Raw genomic sequence first — 22,001 nt, forward strand, 5'->3', positions numbered from 1 at the left:
CAGCAGCAATGATGACATCATCGGAGGCGACTTTCAGACTGAAAAAACTCATTGGCCATGGGTTCCCACACGTTGGAACTCAATTGGCCAATTAAGTTAAAATGGCATCATTTTCCCACATTGATTTAGAATCGGGTGGCTAACACGAAATGCGGATTCCACGACCCCAGCCCATCAAAATCCAGCCCTATGACTCTATGGCCTAGAAATTCGGTGGGCTGTGCCACCAGTTAGCGCCTAAAGAGGGCACTCAGTGGCTTTAGCGCCACTGGCCACGCCTCCCGCGATATTTAGCTGGGGCGCTAATGGCGGCGTTAGCCTGTTGCGCTGCGCCGCCACTGATGACGTCATCGGTGTGCGCAGTGCCCCGCTACCGCCCCGATCTCGATATTCGGTAGCGCCCGCCTCTGTAGTGCCGTTCGCAAATCGCGCCCGGTTCACGGGGCCTACCTGTGGCGGCAGTGGCGCAAATTAAGGTGAAGGTGCGGAGCAGCCGTTTTTTTTGGCGGCCGCCTGCCAGCACCTCCGTCCCCGGCCTCCTGATCTCCCCCCGCGGCAGTGCCGGCTGTTTTCCGAGAGCCCGGCACTTCTCCTCAGTGCCGGGCTCTTTTGCCGGCACTCGCGATCGCTCATCGCACTGGTGCAGGCCCCTCCCCCTTACGAATGGGAGGAAGGCCTGCAGTACCGCAGCGCGCCGTGCCGCAGTGTGTGGCGCTGCGGCACGTTGTGCTGCGATATTCAGTTTCAGCGCCCTAAGAGGGACGCGGAGCGCCTCGAGCCTCGCCCCGTGTCCCTCTTGGGGCGTTCAAGTTGAATTTCCGGCGGTCGCAACTGCTCCGATCGCTGCGCTAATTCCGGCGCCCAGGCGAGCTTGGCGCCCTGTTTGCGGCTCCACCGAATTTCTCCCCCTATGACTCCAACTCCTAAGACCCTTTGGGTAATCTGTGTGTGGCCTGTGATCCAAATCTTACATGACCAACACATGTGGTTGGCTGCACTGCAGTTCAAGCTTGCCAACTCATTTAATGTGCTTGTCTACACTAATTGTGGTTTCAGTGTTTCTATCTATGCCTAAATCAGGATGTGTTGTCTTTTTACAGTACATGGCTTCCTCTGCATCGTTGTTCTGTGGTGATCTCAAAATATAATTTCCTCTAAAATAAGGCACCGAGAACCAGTGTAACCACTATAAGAGACACATTTCTTGAACTATTAACACACGGGATTTATTGCCCATCCCTAATTGCCCCTCGAGGAGGTTGGTGAACCGCTGCATTCCATCATAGCTGCTTTTTTTTTTGATATGACAGAATGACTTGCTAGGCCATTTCAGAGTCAACCACATTGCTGTGGGTTTGGAGTCACAAATCTGCCGGGTGAGGATGGCAGATTTCCTTCCCTAAAGGAAATTAGTTTTTACAACAATCCGGTAGTTTAGATACTAGTTTTTATAGTCCAGATTTATTTCATTAACTGAATTTAAACTCCCCAGCTGCCGTGGTGGAATTTCAACTCATATCTCCGGATCATTAGTCCAGACCTCTGGATTACTAGTCCAGTAACATAAACACTATGCTGTTGTGTATGTACCTTTAAGAGAAGAACTGATTCTATACTGCAGTACCGGCAGTGACCACCCCTGTATAGAAAGCCATAGCAGGCTTCTGTCCGTCAGTCTTTTATTGTTTTCCTGCAGTCCGTGTATTATTAAGGCGCGGACACTACATATGCTACCGAACCCGCTTAGATAAGGTTTGCTAAAGACAATAGGAAAAGACACCGGGACCCTCCTATGATCTTCACTTTTCTATTTGCCTGGTCTCTTTTGCATAAGGGGCAGTTGGAACTTTGTGAAAAACTGCCTTCTGTAATTATTCATCAGAGGCTGTAGGCTCAAATTTCCAAGCCCCGTGGAGGTGGGTTTGGAGGCGAGAGTGGGGGGAAAATTGCAGAATCGGGGGGCATGAACCCTTCCCCAACCCGCCCCCCACCCGCCTCCATGCCCGTTTCCCAGGAGGCGGGTACCCGACCTGTGCTGGGAGCCGCCTCCCCGAGGCGGGAAGGGGATTAGTGCCAATTAACTGCCTGTTAACAGGTAGTTAACAGGCAGTTTTTGGCCTAATCCCTATTTTTAGCCCTGAAGTGTGGGCTGCCCGACGGCTCCAAACCACACCAAGTTAGCAAGGCGAGCCGTCGGGCTGAAGGGCTTGGAGGGTTCGAGATGTCCGGTGTTCAGGTGAGTGATGAGTGCATGAGTGCACAGGTAAGTGTGTTTGGTGTGTGTAAAGTGTTTAAATAAGTTTTACTTACCTTTACTTACTAATGCAGGCTTCCTTCCTTCAGGTCTCGGGAGTCCCTCATCTCACCGGCACAGAAAGCAGAATGGCCGCGAGCTGTCAAAAGTTGCAGCGTTCTGCTTTCTGTTCTGGAGAGGTTTCTAACTGAGTCTGTGGAGAAGAACTCAAGTTAGAAGTCAGATTGTCAGTGTTTGACAGCTTCACAGAGCTGTCAAATGCTGATATTTCATCTGTCAAAAGCTCTTGACAGATGAAATGTCAATCCCTGATGTCACCTGTAACCGGGTGTCCCTTAATTGGCCTGCTGAGCCCGCTGGGTGGGCTCAACAAGATCAATCAAGGGAAAATCGCGTGGGTTGGCCACAAATCAATGGAGGCGGGACTACAACCCAAAAACTGGGAGTCCCGCCTCCATCACGTCACCATTGACAAAATCCAGCCCTATGTGTGTTTGTCAGAGGAGGCTGAGAGGACAGGTGACAATTATGGATGCTGCCTGTTTTTAAATAGCCAATCCTGTTTGTGTTAGTGCCAGTTTGATTTTTGTACTGAATTGCATCTTGCCGATCTCTCTGCTATTATATGTAGTTTTATCTATAAATAAATCCAACAGAGGGTTTAGCCTGTACAGAGTGGTCAAGTGGCATGTTACCTTTCCTCTTTCTAAAATGATGGCAGAATGGGGTGGTCATCGCACGTGCCCTCCATTAAGTGCGTTGTCAATATTTGTTGTTAATGGTTAGACTACACAAACCCATACCCAGAAGATAATACAGAAGGAGGTAATACTGAACATCAGAAGAACTCCTCTACTGCTTCACTGTTTTGTTAAGCATCCCTGTGGCCTCTGAGTGAGATTGCCTGTTTGATGCCAATCTATGCTGAATTAGTAGTAGTTACGGCCTGAATCAAGATTGTCACAAACTAATTTTATAAGAACATAACAAAGAAATAGGAGCAGGAGTCGGCCATTCAGCCCCTCGAGCCTGCAATAAGATCATGGCTGATCCTCTACCTCAACTCCATTTTCACACCTGATAATATAATAATAATAATAATAATCAACTTTATTGTCATTGTTAGTGCACAAGTGCAGTACAACGAAATGTAGGCTTGCGGCTCCCGAGAGTGTACATTTTGATTAAGGCATTTAACATTCAACATTCATTTGGCTTGTAATACATAAACATAACCATAATAAAGTGCATTGGCAGATGTGCAGGCTTTAGAGTTTATTTGTGGAGTTCAGTAGGATGACAGCCCTGGGAAAGAAGCTGTTCCTAAATCTGGTCGTTCGGGTGCGAATGCATCTGTAGCGTCTCCCAGATGGCAGGGGGGTGAACAAACTGTGGCTGGGGTGGGTAGGGTCTTTGATGATGGTCCGTGACCTCCGTAAACAGCGTTTCTGGTATATGTGCTCTATGGTCGGTAGCCGGGTGCCGGTAATGCGTTGGGCAGTTTTGACTACCCGCTGCAGGGCTTTCCGCTCATAGTAGCTACAGCTGCCATACCATACTGTGATACAGTTCGTCAGGATGCTCTCTATTGTCCCTTGATTCCCCTAGAGTCCAAAAATCTATCGATCTCAGCTTTGAATATACTCAATGACTGAGCATCCACAGTCCTCTGGGGTAGAGAATTCCAAAGATTCACAACCCTCTGAGTGAAGAAATTTCTCATCATCTCAGTCCTAAATGGCCAACCCCTTATCCTGAGACTGTGTCCCCTAGTTCTAGACTCTCCAGCCAGGGGAAACAACCTCTCAGCATCTACCCTGTCAGGCCCCCTCGGAATCTTATACGTTTCAATGGGATCACCTCTCATTCTTCTAAACTCCAGAGAGTATAGGCCCATAGGAGCCTCATAACTAGCAGGCAGAGGGGACCTATTTGTCTGGGCTGGATTCAAACTTAACTCCCGTAGGTACAGACAAGATAAGACAACAATAAATTCATTGGGCGGTGCCGAGTTCAATTTCAAAAGACCGCCGATTGTAGGGGAGGAGGTGATGAGAAAAAAAGAGATTGATCGGAGAAAGTGCAATAAAAAATCTTGGCCAGGGCTCAGTGATACCCATTCTCATCTCTGAATCAGAAGGTTGTGGCTTCAAACCCCTCTCTAGAGATTCGGACACATAATCCAGGTGTTTCCCAACTTTACAGCAGTGACTACACTACTACTCAGAGAGTGGTGGGAATGTGGAACTCGCTACCACAGGGAGTGGTTGAGGCGAATGGCATAGATGCATTTAAGGGGAAGCTAGATAAACACAAGGAAGAAAGGAATAGAAGGATATGTTGATAGGGTGAGAAGGAGGCTCGTGTGGAGCATAAACACCGGCGTGGGCCAGTTGGTCCGAATGGACTGTTTCTGTGGTGGAAAATTCAATGTAACACACCTCAGAAGTACTCCATTGGCTGGGAAGTAGTTGGGATAAGAACATAAGAAACAGGAGCAGGAGTCGGCCAATCGGCCCCTCGAGCCTGCTCCGCCATTCAATAAGATCATGGCGGATCCAATCTTGGCCTCAACTCCACTTTCCCGCTCTCTCCCGGTACCCCTGGACTCCCCTGTAGTTCAAATGTCTGTCAATCTCCACCTTGAATATATTCACTGACTCCGCCTCCACAGCTCTCTGGGGTAGAGAATTCCAAAGATTCCCGATCCTCAGAGAAGAAATTCCTCCTCATCTCCATTTTAAATCATAATCAGAATCAGAATCAACTTTATTGTCATTGTTAGTGCACAAGTGCAGTACAACGAAATGTAGGCTTGCGGCTCCCGAGAGTGTACATTTAGATTAAGACATTTAAACATTCAACATTCATTTGGCTTGTAATACATAAACATAAACATAATAAAGTGCATTGGCAGATGTGCAGGCTTTAGAGTTTATTTGTGGAGTTCAGTAGGATGACAGCCCTGGGAAAGAAGCTGTTCCTAAATCTGGTCGTTCGGGTGCGAATGCATCTGTAGCGTCTCCCAGATGGCAGGAGGGCGAACAGACTGTGGCTGGGGTGGGTAGGGTCTTTGATGATGGTCCGTGACCTCCGTAGACAGCGTTTCTGGTATATGTGCTCTATGGTCGGTAGCCGGGTGCCGGTAATGCGTTGGGCAGTTTTGACTACCCGCTGCAAGGCTTTCCGGTCATAGTAGCTACAGCTGCCATACCACACTGTGATACAGTTCGTCAGGATGCTCTCTATTGTGCAGCGGTAAAAGTTAGAGAGGATCAGGGGTGACAGGTTACATCCCTTCAGCCTCCTTAGGAAATATAGGCGCTGCTGGGCCTTCTTCACCAGAGAGGAGATATTGAGGGACCAGGAGAGGTCTTCCGTGATGTGGACTCCGAGGAACTTAAAGCTGTCCACCCTTTCCACCACAGCCCCATGGATGTGGATGGGGGTGTGACTTCCGCCTTTAGACTTCCTGAAGTCCACAATGATTTCTTTGGTTTTCTTGATGTTAAGGGCCAGGTTGTTATCGGCGCACCACTTCACGAGATGCTGGACCTCCTCCCTGTAGGCTGACTCATCGTTGTTGGTGATCTGGCCTACTACCGTGGTATCATCCGCAAACTTGATGATGGTGTTGGAACCATGAACAGCCACACAGTCGTGGGTGAAGAGGGAGTAGAGGAGGGGGCTCAGCACACATCCTTGTGGGGCCCCCGTGTTCAGGGTCAGGGGGGGGGGAGGTGTGGTTACCTAATTTGACAGACTGGGGTCTGTTTGTTAGGAAGTCCAGGGTCCAGTTGCAGAGGGAAGTGTTCAGGCCAAGAGTGTGGAGTTTGGAGGCCAGCTTGTTGGGGACGATAGTGTTGAATGCTGAGCTGTAGTCTATGAACAGCATTCTGATGTAGGTCTCTTTACCATCTAAGTGATTCAGTGCAGAGTGTAGAGCAGTTGTGATTGCATCCTCCGTTGATCTGTTTGCACGATAGGCAAACTGGTGTTGGTCAAGAGAGGCGGGAACACTGGCTTTGATGTGAGCCAGGACCAGTCTCTCGAAACACTACATTATGATGGGTGTGAGTGCGACAGGTCGATAGTCGTTCAGGCACGTCACAGCCGTTTGCTTTGGCACAGGAATAATGGTAGCGGTCTTGAAGCATGTAGGGACTACTGCCTGGGCCAATGACAGATTGAAGATGGCGGTGAAGACATCAGCCAGCTGATCAGCACATTCCTTGAGTACCCCTTATCCTGAAACTATGCCCCCTAGTTCTAGATTCCCCCACGAGGGGAAACATCCTCTCAGCATCTACCCTGTCAATCCCCCTCAATATCTTGTATATGTTTCAATAAGATCACCTCTCATTCTTCTAAACTCCAATGAGTATAGGCCCAACCTGCTCAACCTGCAGCACGGTGGCATAGTGGTTAGCACTGTTGCCTCACAGCGCCAGGGACCCGGGTTCAAATCTGGCCTCGGGAGAATGTGCAAACTCCACACAGACATTCTCCCCGTGTTTGCGTGGGTTTCCTCCGGGTGCGCCGGTTTCCTCCCACAGTCCAAAGATGTGCGGGTTAGGTTGATTGGCCATGATAAAAATTGGCCCTTAGTGTTAGGGGGGATTAAATACGTGGGGTTACGGGGTTACGGGGATAGGGCTTGGGTGGGATGGCTGTCGGTGTAGGGACCGGGTGCTAGGGTTTGGATGATCAGCCATGATCTCGTTGAATGGCGGAGCAGGCTCGAAGGGCCGAATGGCCTACTCCTGCTCCTATCTTCTATATGTTTCTATTAACCTTTCGACATACGTCAACCCCTTCATCCCAGGAATCAACCTAGTGAACCTTCTCTGCACTGCCTCCAATGCAAGTATGTCCCAAGGTTGTGAAAGGCGCTCTATTCAATGCAAGCTCTACCTATTTGGTTTCAGCACCTCAAAGGTGCAGGGAGAAGGACTTGTGCACAAGGAGCGACGCCATACTGCTTCGACACTGTGCAATGACCCCCACCTTCTCGCGGAAATACTCACTTGTCGGCCATGAACTTGGAGATCTTCTTATGGTTGGTCATGAATATCGTGAGGTTCCGGTGGCAAAATAGGTAGACGCAACACAGACATCCACAGACCACCCTGGGAAAGTTCGAGAGAGGAGGTTATTCACCCCATGCGAATTTTTGCTCTGCTTTATTTTACCAATTTTCTATCCAATTTCCCCACCACCCCCCCACCCCCACCATCCAGAAGCTGTCAGCTCCGCGTGCACGCCCCGACACCTTACCCAAGGTTCATTCGTGTGTGAGCCTCGGCCGTTGGTGTCGGCAGGCTGTTGAACCGTAGGAGGCATCGCAGTCGAGTCTAATCCTGTCTGCACCCAAATTCCACTTTCTCCAACTGAAAACTTGGCTTAGTCGTCACCACTTGCATCTCTCTGCCTTGGAAGGTTCTGGGCTCAAGTCCCACTCCAGGGATTTCGATGTGTGATCTAGGCTGACACTCCCAGTGCAGTGCTGCACAGTCGGAGGTGCCGCCTTTCGGATGAGACTTTAAACCGAGGCCCCCATCTGCCCTCTCAGGTGGACGTAAAAGATCCCGTGGGCACTATATCGAAGAAGAGCAGGGGGGGTTACCCCCGGTGTCCTGGGCCAATATTTATCCCTCAACCAACATCAAAAAAACAGAAAATCTGGTCATTATCACGTTACTGTATGTGGGATCTTGCTCTGTACAAACTGGCTGCCATGCTTCCTCACATTACATCAGTGACTACACTTCAAAAGCACTTCATTGGCTGTTAAGCGCTTTGGGACGTCCTGAGGTTGTGAAAGTTAGAGTCATAGGCCTAGAAATTCAGTTAAGGCCCGCCAGCAGGCTAATGCCCAAAAGTTAGCGCTGCGCGCGGAGCCAGGTGCGCCCGTCAGATATTCGGCTTTTGCGCCCCAAGTCGGAACCGGGCGCTATTCCAGGGTGTGCCCGCCCCCGCTTGGGGCGCTGAAACTGAATTTCTGCGCTGTAGGCCCCGCTGCGCCACCCGCTGCGGAGCGGCAGGCTGCGGTACTGCAGGCCTCCTCCTTCTCTTAAGGGGGAGGTGCCTGCAACAGCGAGATCGCCGCTGGATTGTGCCGGCAAATGAGCCCGGCACCACGGAGAAGTGCCGGGCTCGCGGAAAGCAGCCGGCAATGCCGCGGGGGGGTGGTGGAGGAGGCCGGGGAAGGAGGTGCGGGCAGGCGGCCGCTGAAAAAGCGGCCGGCCGCACCTCCACCTTAAAGCGCCCCAGTAGCGCAGCAGTACGGCCCCGTTTTTCAATCGTTGTTTGCGGCCGCTGCAGAAGAGGCGGCCGCAACTAAATATGGGGTTTGGGCCGGAAGCGGGGCGGAACCGGGGCACTGCGCACACCGATGACGTCATCGGTGTCGGCGCAGCGCTACCGGCTACCGCCGCCATTACCGCAGCGCTGAATATCAGCGCACCCTCTTACACTGGCGCAGAAACCCTATTTGGGCGGTAACTGGGCGCAAAGCCCACTGAATTTCTAGCCCATAGAGTTATACAGCACAGAAAGAGGCCCTTCGGCCAATCGTGTCCACGCCGGCCTTCAAGCCCTGTCTAATCTAATCCCATTTTCCAGCATCTGGTCCGTAGCCTTGTATGCTATGGCGTTTCAAGTGCTCATCTAAATGCTTCTTGAATGTTGTGAGGGTTCCTGCCTCTACCACCCTTTCAGGCAGTGAGTTCCAGATTCCAACCACCCTCTGGGTGAAAACGTTTTTCCTCAAATCCCCTCTAAACCTCCTGCCCCTTACCTTGAATCTATGCCCCCTTGTTATTGACCCCTCTACTAAGGGGAAAAGTTCCTTTCTATCTACCCTATCTATGCCCCTCATAATTTTGTACACCTCAATCAGGTCCCCCCTCAGCCTTCTCTGCTCCAAGGAAAACAACCCCAGCCTGTCCAGTCTCTCATCATAGCTGAAACACTCCAGCCCAGGTAACATCCTGTTGAATCTCCTCTGCACCCTCTCCAATGCAATCACATCCTTCCTATAGTGTGGCGACCAGAACTGCACACAGTACTCCAGCTGTGGCCTTACCAGCGTTTTGTACAGCTCCATCATAACCTCCCTGCTCTTATATTCTATGCCTCGGCTAATGAAGGCAAGTATCCCATATGCCTTTTTAACCACCTTATCCACCTGTTCTGCTGCCTTCAGGGATCTATGTACATGCACACCAAGGTCCCGCTGATCCTCTGTCTTTCCTAGGGTCTTACCATTCATTGTGTATTCCCTTGCCTTGTTAGTTCGTCCAAAATGCATCACCTCACACTTTTCAGGGTTAAATTCCATTTGCCACTGTTCTGCCCATCTGACCAACCCATCTATATCGTCCTGTAGCCTGAGGCTTCCCTCCTCGCTATTTACCACCCCACCAATTTTCGTGTCATCTGCGAACTTACTGATCATACCTTTTACATTCACATCCAAATCATTAATGTAGACCACATTGCTATATAAATGTAAGTCCTTTCTTTCTGAATATTTTCCCGTCTTACCCGAGAATGGCAAAGGACAGGAACTCCGGCAGATCGAAGGGGAACTCCACTTTCCAGTTGGTGGTGAAGAGCACAGCGACTGTTTCTGAGGGAATAATAAACGGCATAAAGAGTTGGCCAAATGGTTCACTCCACTCAAAGTGTGGCCAAGAATCCAAGCAGTCAACTTCTCTCAGGGTCAAACGATACCAACACAGGGAAGATAATGCATCGAGAAGGACAAGGGCAGCAGGCGCACGGGAACACCACCACCTCCTAGTTCCCCGCCGAGCCACACACACCCCATCCCAACTTGGAAATATATCGGCCGTGCCTTTATGGTCACTGGGTCAAATTCCTGGAACTCCCTCCCTAACAGCGCTATGGGAGTACCTTCACCGCACGGGACTGCAGCGGTTCAAGAAGGCGGCTCACCACCACCTTCTCAAGGGGCAACTAGGGATGGGCAATAAATGTCAGCCTTGTCAGCGACGGCCGCATCCCATGAAAGAGGAAAAGGAAAGACAGATTTAGGTCTTTCACGTAACTGGGTCAACAGGTGGCAAATGCAAGTTAAAAATGTGGATTGGTGCAAAGTAGGCATTGCTCACAGTGAATCGGAGGGCGTGCAGCTTCTGAGCAACAGGAGCTTTACCTGGGGTCTGGGAACAGTGGGTGGGGAGGACGTCAGGTGTCATATAGCGTGAGGGTCTGACAAGGAGGGCTTCGAAAGTCTCCATGAATGACAGGTTAATCTCCTGGACTCTGCTGCGAGTAACCCAGGAGAATAAAATCAGAGAAGCATTATGAAAAAAAGTATTTCCCCCCCACCCCCCATTTTCTTTTGCTTATTCATTATTTAGAGATTGGAAATGGAGACAAAAATAGGCTATTTGACTGGGTGGGCTGGTTAGGGGTGAGAGGTCATGTGATGAAATCTCCAGGAATTCAACCAACGAGAGTTGGCAACACTATATCCTATTGCTGCCCTGGCTGAGATTGTCACAGGCCAGAGCTTGAACAACAAAAACCTGCATTTATATCGCACCTTTCAAGTAGTAAAACGTCCCAAGGCGCTTCACAGGATCGATTATCAAACAAAATTTGACACCGAGCCACATAAGGAGATATTAGGGCAGATGACCAAAAGCTTGGTCAAAGAGGTAGGTTTTAAGGAGCATCTTGAAGGAGCAAAGAGAGGGTTTAGGGAGGGAATTCCAGAGCTTAGGGCCCAGGCAGCTGAACACACGGCCACTAATGGTGGAGCGATTAATATCGGGGATGCTCAAGAGGCCAGAATTGGAGGAGCGCAGATATTTCGGGGGGGGTTGTGGGGCTGGAGGAGATTACAAAGATAGGGAGGGGGGCGAGGCCATAGAGGGATTTGAACACAAGGATGAGCTTTTTAAAATCGAGGTGTTGCCGGACCGGGAGCCAATGTAGGTCAGCGAGCACAGAGGGTGATGGGTGAACGGGACTTGGTGCGAGTTAGGGCACGGGCGGCCATGGATGACCTCAAGTTTATGGAGGATAGAACGTGGGAGGCCAGCCAGGAGTGCCTTGGAGTAGTCAAGGCTAGAGGTAACAAAAACATGGATGAGGGTTTCAGCAGCAGATGGGCTGAGGCAAGGGGCAGAGTCGGGCGATGCACCGGAGGTGGAGGTAGGCAGTCTTAGTATTTGAACTGGGGGACTTGCCTGGTTCTGCACAGCCCAGTAACATGCCTCAATATTTCTTACTTTGTGTTCAATGCAGACATTAAGTAACTTCAATGCAGTACCGTGTTCATTATTCACCACGGCCAGCACCCGGAACATCAGAGCAGCACAGGTGGCGGCGAAGAACCCCCGCCAGTAATTCCGCACGGCAAAATGCGTGGCTGTTGTCTCCACACTGAACAGGACACCTGGGGTGGGCGAGAAGAGCAACAACGGGACTTCAGCCTTGGAGCGGTCATGAATAACTCTGCAGATAACAAAGGGCCCCCGGTGCCTTGTGCCCACCAATGGGAAGACAAGGCTTGCCTCTTATAGAATCATGGAATCGTACTGCACAGGAGGAGGCCATTCGGCCCATCGTGCCTATACCGGCTCTTTGAAAGAGCTCTCCAATTAGTCCCACTCCCCCCTGCCCTTTCCCCATAGCCAGCTATTTTTTTTCCCCCTTCAGGTATTTATCCAATTCCCTTTTGAAAGTTACTATTGAATCTGCTTCCACTGCCCTATCAGGCAGCACGTTCCAGATCACAACAACTCGCTGCGTACAAAATAATTTCCTCATTTCGCCTCTAGTTGTCTTGCCTGTCACCTTAAATCTGGGTCCTCTGGTTACCGACCCTTCTGCCACTGGAAACAGTTTCTCCTTATTTACTCTTATCAAAACCATTCGTGATTTTGAACACCTCTATTAGATCTCCCCTTAACCTTCTCTGCTCTAAGGAGAATAACCCCAGCTTCTCCAGTCTCTCCACATAACTGAAATCCCTCATCCCTGGTACTGTTCTGGTAAATCTCCTCCGCACCCTCTCCAAGGCCTTGACGTCCTTCCTAAAGTGCGGTGCCCAGAATTGGACACAATACTCCAGCTGAGGCCTAACCAGTGACTTATTAAGGTTTAGCATAACTTCCTTGCTTTTATACTCTACGCCTCTATTATTAAAGCCAAGGATCGGTGCTAGGACCCCAGCTATTCACAATATATATTAATGATCTAGACATGGGAACTAGATGTAATATCTCCAAGTTTGCAGATGACACAAAGCTGGGTGGGCGTGTGTGCTGTGAGGAGGATGCCGAGAAACTCCAGTATGATTTGGACAGGTTGGGTGATTGGGCAGGTGCATAGCAAATGCAGTATAATGTGGATAAATGCGAGTGCTGGCAAAAGAGCCCGGCACTGAGGAGAAGTGCCGGGCTCTTGGAACATAGCCGGCACTCCACGGGGCGGGGGGGGTGGTGGGGGGGCTCAGGAGGCCAGGAGGCCGGGGACGGCAGCGCGGAGGCAAAAAAAATGGCCGCCCCGCACCTCAGCGCCTCTACCGCCACAGGTAGGCCCCCCTGAACCGGTCGCAAATAGCGACCAGCGTTAAAGCAGGGGGCGCAACTAAATTTCGCGATTGGGGCAGTAGCGGGGCACTGCGCACACCGATGACGTCATTGGTAGCGGCGCAGCGCTAACGGCTAGCGCCGCCATTAGCGTCCCGCTAAATTTAGCGGGAGGCGTGGCCAGTGGCTTCCGACCCACTTCTTCCGACCCACTTAGCGCCCTCTTAAGGCGCTAACGGGTGGCGCAGCCCACTGAATTTCTAGGCCATTGAGTCGATTAGGCTTACATTCGCTAGAGTTTAGAAGAATGAGAGGGGATCCCATTGAAACTTATAAAATTCTAACAGGACTAGACAGGCTAGATGCAGGAAGGATGTTCCCAATGGCGGGGGAGTCCAGAACCAGGGGTCACAGTCTAAGGATAAGGGGTAAACCATTTAGGACTGAGATGAGGAGGAATTTCTTCACCCAGAGAGTGGTGAACCTGTGGAATTCTCTACCACACAAGGCAGTTGAGGCCAACTTATTAAATATATTCAAGAAGGAGTTAGATATATTTCTTAAGGCTAAAAGGATCAAGGAATATGGGGAGAAAGCAGGGACAGGGTACTGAATTTGGATGATCAGCCATGATCTCATTAAATGGCGGAGCAGGCTCAAGGGGCCAAATGGCCTACTCCTGCTCCTATCTTCTATGTTTCTATAATCCCATTGTTGCGTTTGCAAAGATAATCCAGAGACCGTAAGCAGAGTTCAGTTCATGCTGCTTTTATAATGGCTGCCACACACACACACTCCCAGGCACAAGCAATCGAATACCTATACACAATACAATGATAACAGCACTATCAAACTCCATGTGCTCAGGCCAAGGCAATCGAGTGCCTATCACAAATGTCAGACATAACACCCATATGCTTTTATAACGGCCTTCTCAACTTGTCCTGCCAACTTCAATGATTTGTGTACGTATACCCCAGGTCTCCCTATTCCTGCACCCCCTTTAAAATTGTACCATTTAGATTATATTGCCTCTCCACATTCTTCCTACCAAAATGTATCACTTCACATTTCTCTGCGTTAAATTTCATCTGCCATGTGTCTGCCCATTTCACCAGCCTGTCTACATCCTCCTGAAGTCTGTTACTATCCTTCTCATTGTTTACTACATTTCTGAGTTTCGTGTCATCTACAAGCTTTGAAATTATGCCCAGTATGCCCAAGTCCAGGTCATTAATATATATCAGAAAGAGCAGTGGTCCTAATACTGACCCCTGGGGCAAACCACTGTAAATTTCCCTCCAGTCTGAAAAACAACCGTTCACCTCCACTCTCAGCTTTCTGTCTCTTAGTCAATGTCATTTCCACGGTGCCACTGTCCATTAATCCTATGGGCTTTAATTCCGCTAACAAGTCTATTATGTGGCACTTTGTAAAACGCTTTTTGAAAGTCCATATACACATCATCAACCGTACTACCCTCATCAACCCTCTCTGTTACTTCATCAATAGATATTGTGATCACTGTTCCCCAAATGCTCCCCGACTGAAACGTGCACCACTTGCCCCACTTCATTCTCCAGAACTAGACCCAGCACGGCTTCCTTCCTCGTTGGGCTGGAAACACACTGCTCAAGAAAGTTCTCTTGTACACTTCTCAAGAATTCCTCTGCCTAATTGCCCTTTACACTGTTACTATCCCAGTCTATATTAGGATAATTGAAGTCCTCAATTAGTCCTACCTTATAGTTCTTGCACCTTTCTGTAATTGGCCTGCAAATTTGCTCCCCTATCTCCTTCCCACTATTTGGTGGCCTATAGTATACACCCAGTAGCGTAATAACTCCTCTACTGTTTCTTAATTCTAACCAAATAAATTCTGTGTTTGACCCCTCAACTACATCATACCTTTCCAGTGATATACTAGTTTATTGATCAATACTGCCACCCACTCCATTTTCCTATCTTTCCTGAATACCATGCAGCCAGGAATATTACATTTCCAATCCTCGCCTTCTTTGAGCCAGGTCTGTTATTGCCACTAATATCATAGACCGACGAGCCTGCAGCTCACCAACCTTATTTACCACGCGATGTGCATTTACGCACATGCACTCCAAACCCATCTTAGATTGCCTCGCATTTCCCCGCTGTCTGATCCCTCCTAGTTCTGAACTATTCTTTACACTGGTGCTATTTGCCTCCTCAGTCACACAGAATCACAGAAACCCCACAGTGCAGATAGAGGCCATTTCGGCCCATCGAGCCTGCACCGACACATATCCCACCCGATCCCCGTAACCCCAACACATATCCCACCCTATCCCTGTAACCCCACCTATTTAATCCCCCTAACACTAAGGGTCAATTTATCATAGCCAATCAACCTAACCCGCACATCTTTGGACTGTGGGAGGAAACCGGAGCACCCGGAGAAAACCCACGCAAACACGGGGAGAATGTGCAAACTCCACACAGACAGTCGCCCGAGGCCAGATTCGAACCCGGGTCTCTGGCACTGTGAGGCAACAGTGCTAACCACTATGCCACCGTTCTGCCCTCCATGCACCTTGTTTCTCCTCGCCAATATTTCATCCTGGTGCCCATCCCCCTGCCAAATTAGTTGAAACCCTCCCGCAACAGCACTAGTTAATCTCCCCCAGGAGGGAATTGGTCCCGGCTCTGTTGAGGTGCAGCCCGCCCCAGAACTGGTCCCAATGTCCCCAGCAATCTGAAGCCCTCCCTCCTGCACCAGTTCCCCAGCAATGCCTTGACCTGTTTTATCCTACTATTCCTATACTCGCTGCTTGTCAACTGATCCAGACGTGCATCTACCCTATTGAATCCTTTTAAACACCTCGATTAGATCACCCTTCACACTTCTAAACTCAAGGGAATACAAGGGAATCCAGATGTTTTGACTTGCATTTCCGATTAGTAAATAAAACTACAACAACAGTGACTACACTCCAAAAGTACTTCATTGGGTGTAAAGCACTTTGAGATGTCCGGTGGTCGTGAAAGGCGCTATATAAATGCAAGTCAGTCATTCTTTCTTTCTTCCTTTGCCATCGTAAAGGTGTGTTAAGGGGTACGCCAGTTGACGTGTCGGGGGTATGTTAGGAGGTTTGCTAGGGTTAGTTTGGGGCGTATTAAACATTTTAAGGGGCATGTTATGAGGCCCGTTTAGGGGTGTGTGTTAGGGATGTGTGTTCGCGGATCTGTTTAGGGGGGTGTGTTCAGGGTTGTATTGGGGTGCATGCTCGGCGGCTTGTTAGGGATGGTGTTTATTAGGGGTGAGTTCGGACTGTGTTAGGGCATGTGCTAGGCTGTGCGTGTGTTAAGGGAGTGTGTTAAGGGAGTGTGTTAGGGGCGTGTGTTAAGGGAGTGTGCTGGGGGAGTGTGCTGGGGGAGTGTGTTGGGGGAGTGTGCTAGGGGAGTGTGTTAATGGAGTGTGTTAGGGGAGTGTGTTAGGGGATTGTGTTAGGGGAGTGTGTTAGGGGAGTGTGCTAGGTTGTGCGTGTTAGGGGAGTGTGTTAGGGGAGTGTGTTAGGGGAGTGTGCTAGGTTGTGCGTGTTAGGGGAGTGTGTTAGGGGAGTGTGTTAGGGGAGTGTGTTAAGGGAGTGTGTTAAGGGAGTGTGTTAGGGGAGTGTGTTAGGGGCGTGTGTTAAGGGAGTGTGCTGGGGGAGTGTGTTGGGGGAGTGTGCTGGGGGAGTGTGTTGGGGGAGTGTGCTAGGGGAGTGTGTTAATGGAGTGTGTTAGGGGAGTGTGTTAGGGGATTGTGTTAGGGGAGTGTGCTAGGTTGTGCGTGTTAGGGGAGTGTGTTAGGGGAGTGTGTTAGGGGAGTGTGCTAGGTTGTGCGTGTTAGGGGAGTGTGTTAGGGGAGTGTGTTAAAACACTCTTGCTCAATATGTTAGCCTCCAGCCGTGGCCAATTGGGAATCCAGGAGTGGCGAATTGCTTTTCCGATTAGTAAATAAAAATGGGCGACAGACACTGCCGTTGGTCATGTGATCTCATATTCGCATGGCGTGAGCGTGTGAACATTAACCATTTTGCGTGTTTGTTGGTAAAATGGTAAGAGGAAAAGCAGAGAGTGCGAGTGTTTTTTGATCGTTGTGGCTGCTTTACTCCCTTGGTCACCAAACGGCGGTCGATGTTTTCATAAATCTGCATGCGTGAAGTACATTAACCTGTATTGTGTGTGCGGCGTTTTTAAAAAAAACTAAAACGAGTGCCTGTGGCTAAAGCAGTGTCGTTGGTGTCAAAATTGTGGCAGGTCAGTGATTCCTGTGGGACAACGCTGGGCTAAAGTGCTATTGAGTCCTTTTAAACACCTCGATTAGATCACCCTTCACACTGCTAAACTCAAGGGAATACAAGCCAACCATATTCACATGAATCTTTTCATTCATGTGAAAATGACTTATGTAATAATACTGGGCGGCCTGCTGGTGGCACTGTCCAGGGAGAGTATAAATACTAGGGCATGGGCCCACCTTGTGCAGGACATTCTTTAACAGGAACTAGTGAAGGACACAACTAGATCTCCATGTTGAAAAACAGTTGATTAAAGCCTTGTTTAATACTCCGACCAAGTGCCTAGTAGTTTTCTTACGACACATATAATGCAACCTGTCCTCGTAATTTAACCCTTTAAGCCCCTGTATCGGTCCATTCCACGGGGTTTTATCTTTGTGGGTCTCGTACTAGGGTCCCACGGAGCTTCAGGTGGGGTCCAAGTTCCGACTAATCAATTGTATCTGGACAACATTCAGGCTTGGGCTGATAAGGGGCAGGTAACATTCATGCCACACAAGTGCCAGGCAATGACTATCTCCAACAAGCGAGAGTCTAATTACCGCCCCTTGACATTCAACGGCATTACCACTGTAAGATTTCGCAATAATTTACAGCTCCGAAGATTAATTTTTTTGATTAAAGAATCCCTGGGTGATTTACCTTTAAAAAAAATCCAGGGATCAAAATGGCCGTCAGACCACATGGCCGAAGACAAAGGGGCTTGGAAACAGCTTGTGTGTGTGAGTCTGTGAAGAGAGGTTCAATGGCAGTAAAATCTGTCAAAGGGGAGTTCCCCCCCCTCCCCGCCCTGCAGCAGGACAATCGATGCCTGTTTACAGAACGTTCTACAATGTTGACTCTAAGATCAAGTGCTTGAAACTGCCAGCATGAACAAAGGAACTTTGTTTGCTAAGCACTCAAGACTGTCAATCAATTGCGATCCCAGATGACCACAGGACAATGCTTTGTTTACAAAGAAATTGAATGCTATTAGCATTTGTTTGTATATCAAGTGGACACATCCAAACTGAAGAGAAACCGTTTAAATGAATGGGAGAACACATTCAAACCCGTTACTGGACAATGGGGCAGTTGGATCCCTTTTGTTTTAGCCCAGAAACATCAGGATTTGGGTGGGCCCCAAATGGGGGTATAAAAGATAGCTTCCCAGAAGCTCTCTCTCTCTCTGGCCTCGCCTCCGTGTCCCTCTACAGCGTGGGAGTCTGCCTGTAGAAGCGAAACACCAGCAGTTTACTTTTAAAACACTGGGGTGTTTTTCACTTCGGGGCAGTGAAGATCTAAGTTCGCATGACACGGAGCAGGCATTTCCAGTGGTGAGCATATGTTTTTCTGGCCTTCCACAAGGCAACTTAGGATAGGTATAGGGGTGGGAGTAAAGTGGGAATTTCGTTAGAATTGTGATTTTAGTCGATTTCCTTCGTTGTGTCCGTTTCTCCTCCCCTATTTAAGCAAGACAGTGTTGCACCTAGCAGAGAAGTGCTATAGTGAACATTGAATTCGGTATTTAAAACTGTATTAAAAAGGAGTAGCTGTTTTAAAGTACTGTATGTAAAACTGTATTAAAAGGGGTGTTGCATCAAGCTGAAGTGCTGTGATGAACGCTGTGTAGCTATTTTTTAAAAGTCTATATTAAAGTACTGTATTTAAAATAAGGTAGTGTTGCACTGGGCAGGGAGCGCTCTAGTGGACACTGAGTGTACTGCATGTATATTAAATAAAAGAGAGTTGCACTGAGCAGGGAGCCCTCTAGTGGACACTAAGTGTACAGCGTTTAAGCAAAAGTGTTGCACCAGGCATAAGAGCCATTTCTATTTTTCTTTCATTTGTTTTCAATAAATACTGGTCTGTTTTGCACCCAAACCACGAGTCACGTTGTTTTCTGTCTACATCGCCACCGAGTAAGTCCGGGGGGTCAGAACTCAGGAATAGTGGAGCGCTTTGAAACCGCAAGGGGGTCCCTGGAGCAGCTCAGAGGCTTCTGACTGGCCAGAGACAAATAACCCCAGCCCCGCTAGCGTGTGGCTAATTCCTTACACCATCGACATTCTGGGGGTCACCATTGACCAGAAACTTAACTGGACCAGCCACATAAATACTTTGGCAACAAGAGCAGGTCAGAGAGCTGGGTATTCTGTGGCGAGTGTCTCATCTCCTGACTCCCCAAAGCCTTTCCACCATCTACAAGGCACAAGTCAGGAGTGTGATGGAATACTCTCCACTTGCCTGGATGAGTGCAGCTCCAACAACACTCAAGAAGCTCGACACCATCCAGGACAAAACAGCCCACTTGATTGGCACCCCATCCACCACCTTAAATATTCACTCCCTCCACCACCGGCGTACCGTGGCTGCAGTGTGTACCATCTACAAGATGCACTGCAGCAACTCACCAAGGCTTCTTCGGCAGCACCTCCCAAACCTGCGACCTCTTCCACCTAGAAGGACAAGGGCAGCAGGCGCATGGGAACACCACCACCTCCAAGTTCCCCTCCAAGTTACACACACCATCCTGACTTAGAAGTATATTGGCCGTTCCTTCATCGTCGCTGGGTCAAAATCCTGGAACTCCCTCCCTAACAGCACTGTGGGAGTACCTTCACCACACAGACTGCAGCGGTTCAAGAAGGCGGCTCACCACCACCTTCTCAAGGGCAACTAGGGATGGGCAATAAATGCCGTACTTGCCAGTGACACCCACATCCCAGGAACGAATTTTTAAAACTTCGCTGATACTAAGTACTTTTGGTGTTCAGATTTAGCACTTGTACACCGATGAGGCAACAGCCTTTTCCAAACCTCCGAATAAAATCAGCTGGTGGTCTCGGTGAGGTGGTTAGCCAGTGCTCGGGGTGGGGGGCCCTCAGGCTGCAGTTTACACCCCCTCCGCTCTAGTCTCATGCTCGCTGTCCCAGTTAAAGAACTTAATTCAACCTGATCTCTACCTTGCGTTGCTCTGAAGATCCGCATCATACCTCCCCCTCAGTCGTCTTCCCTCCAGCAAAGATAAGTTTAGTTACGTTAAACTTTGCTTCAAAACTTAGCCGCCTAAAGCCTGGGATCATCCTGCTCACTCGTCTCTGAACCCTTTTCGAATGCAACCGGACCATCGAATTTACATAGAATTATGTAGAATTTACAGCCCAGAAACAGGCCATTCGGCCCAACCAGTCCATGCCGGCATTTATGCTCCACTCGAGCCTCCTCCCGTCTTTCCTCATCTAAATCTATCAGCGTAACCCTCTATTCCCTTCTCCCTCATATGTTTGTCCAGCCTCCCCTTAAAGGCATCTATACTATTCGCTTCAACCACTCCCTGTGGTAGCGAGTTCCACATTCTCACCACTCTCTGGGTAAAGAAGTTTCTTCTGAATTCCCTATTGGATTTCTTGGTGACTATCTTATATTGATGGCCTCTAGTTATGCTCTTCCCCACAAGTGGAAACACGCTCTCTGTATCCACTCTATCAAAACCTTTCATAATTTTAAAGACCTCTATTAGGTCACCCCTCAGCCTTCTCTTTTCAAGAGAAAAGAGATCCAGCCTGTTCATCCTTTCCTGATTGTTATAACCTCTCAGTTCTGGTATCATTCTTGCAAATCTTTTTTGCACCCTCTCCAGTGTCTTTATATCCCTTTTATAATATGGCGACCACAAGAGTTCACAGTAATCCAAGTGTGGTCTAACCAAGGTTCGATACAAGTTTAACATAACTTCTCTGCTTTTCAATTCTATCTCTCTAGAAATAAACCCCAGTGTTTGGTTTGCTTTTTTTATTAACCTGTGTCACTACTTATAGTGATTTGTGTATTTGTACTCCCAGATCTCTTTGCTCCGCTACCCCATTTAGATTCCTATTTTCCAAGTAATATGTGACCTCCTTATTTTTTTTTTGAAGAGCTGATGGATGACACATTTTTTAAAACGGTTGGGAGGGAAGGAAGGGTGCAAGACAGAAGGTCCTTACCTCCAACAGGGGCCACAAAGCAGCAGGCAACACCGACCGCAGCGCCAGCGATCAGCATTTCATACTTGCGTCCTTTATTCTATGTGAAGGACAGAAAGAAAACAAATGGGCCTCTGCATAAGACATCATTAGAGGCACTTAACATCAGCCAGCGGACAACATCTGCCAGAGGACAACATCTGCCAGAGGACACCATCAGGCAGAGGACAACATCTGCCAGAGGACAACATCTGCCAGAGGACACCATCAGGCAGAGGACAACATCTGCCAGAGGACAACATAAGGCAGTGGACAACATCTGCCAGAGGACAACATCTGCCAGAGGACACCATCAGGCAGAGGACACCATCAGGCAGAGGACACCACCAGGCAGAGGACACCATCAGGCAGAGGACAACATCAACCAGAGGTCAACATCAACCAGAGGTCAACATCAGCCAGAGGTCAACATCAACCAGAGGACAACATCAACCAGAGGTCAACATCAACCAGAGGACAACATCTGCCAGAGGGCAACATCTGCCAGAGGTCAACATCAACCAGAGGGCAACATCAACCAGAGGGCAACATCAACCAGAGGACAACATCAACCAGAGGTCAACATCAACCAGAGGACAACATCTGCCAGAGGGCAACATCAACCAGAGGTCAACATCAACCAGAGGACAACATCAACCAGGGGTCAACATCAACCAGAGGTCAACATCAACCAGAGGGCAACATGAACCAGAGGTCAACATCTGCCAGAGGGCAACATGAACCAGAGGTCAACATCAGCCAGACGTCAGTGATGTTGTTGTTTGAGGGAGGTATGTGAGCCAGGATACCAGAAGAACTGCCTGCTCTTCTTTGAATAGTGCCATGGCATCTTTAAATCCAGCTGAACTGG

At 49.1% G+C, this 22,001-nt stretch overlaps 1 protein-coding gene across 1 annotated transcript in view; it reads right to left on the reverse strand.

Moving 5' to 3' along the window:
- The window catches only part of LOC147090578 (chloride channel protein ClC-Kb-like), a 151,758-nt gene that overhangs the window by 99,265 nt on the left and 30,492 nt on the right, over positions 1-22,001 (reverse strand). The window contains exons 6-9 of the mRNA XM_085977326.1: positions 21,113-21,191; positions 11,562-11,687; positions 9,803-9,887; positions 7,282-7,383 (exon numbers count right to left, since the gene is read on the reverse strand). Of these exons, the coding sequence (XP_085833452.1) occupies positions 7,282-7,383; positions 9,803-9,887; positions 11,562-11,687; positions 21,113-21,191 (392 nt within the window). The remainder of the gene's footprint in view (positions 1-7,281; positions 7,384-9,802; positions 9,888-11,561; positions 11,688-21,112; positions 21,192-22,001) is intronic.

Source organism: Somniosus microcephalus, unplaced genomic scaffold (assembly GCF_052327205.1).
Source record: "Somniosus microcephalus isolate GS21.2 unplaced genomic scaffold, FLI_Smic_1.0 unresolved_chr4, whole genome shotgun sequence".
NCBI lineage: Eukaryota > Metazoa > Chordata > Chondrichthyes > Squaliformes > Somniosidae > Somniosus > Somniosus microcephalus.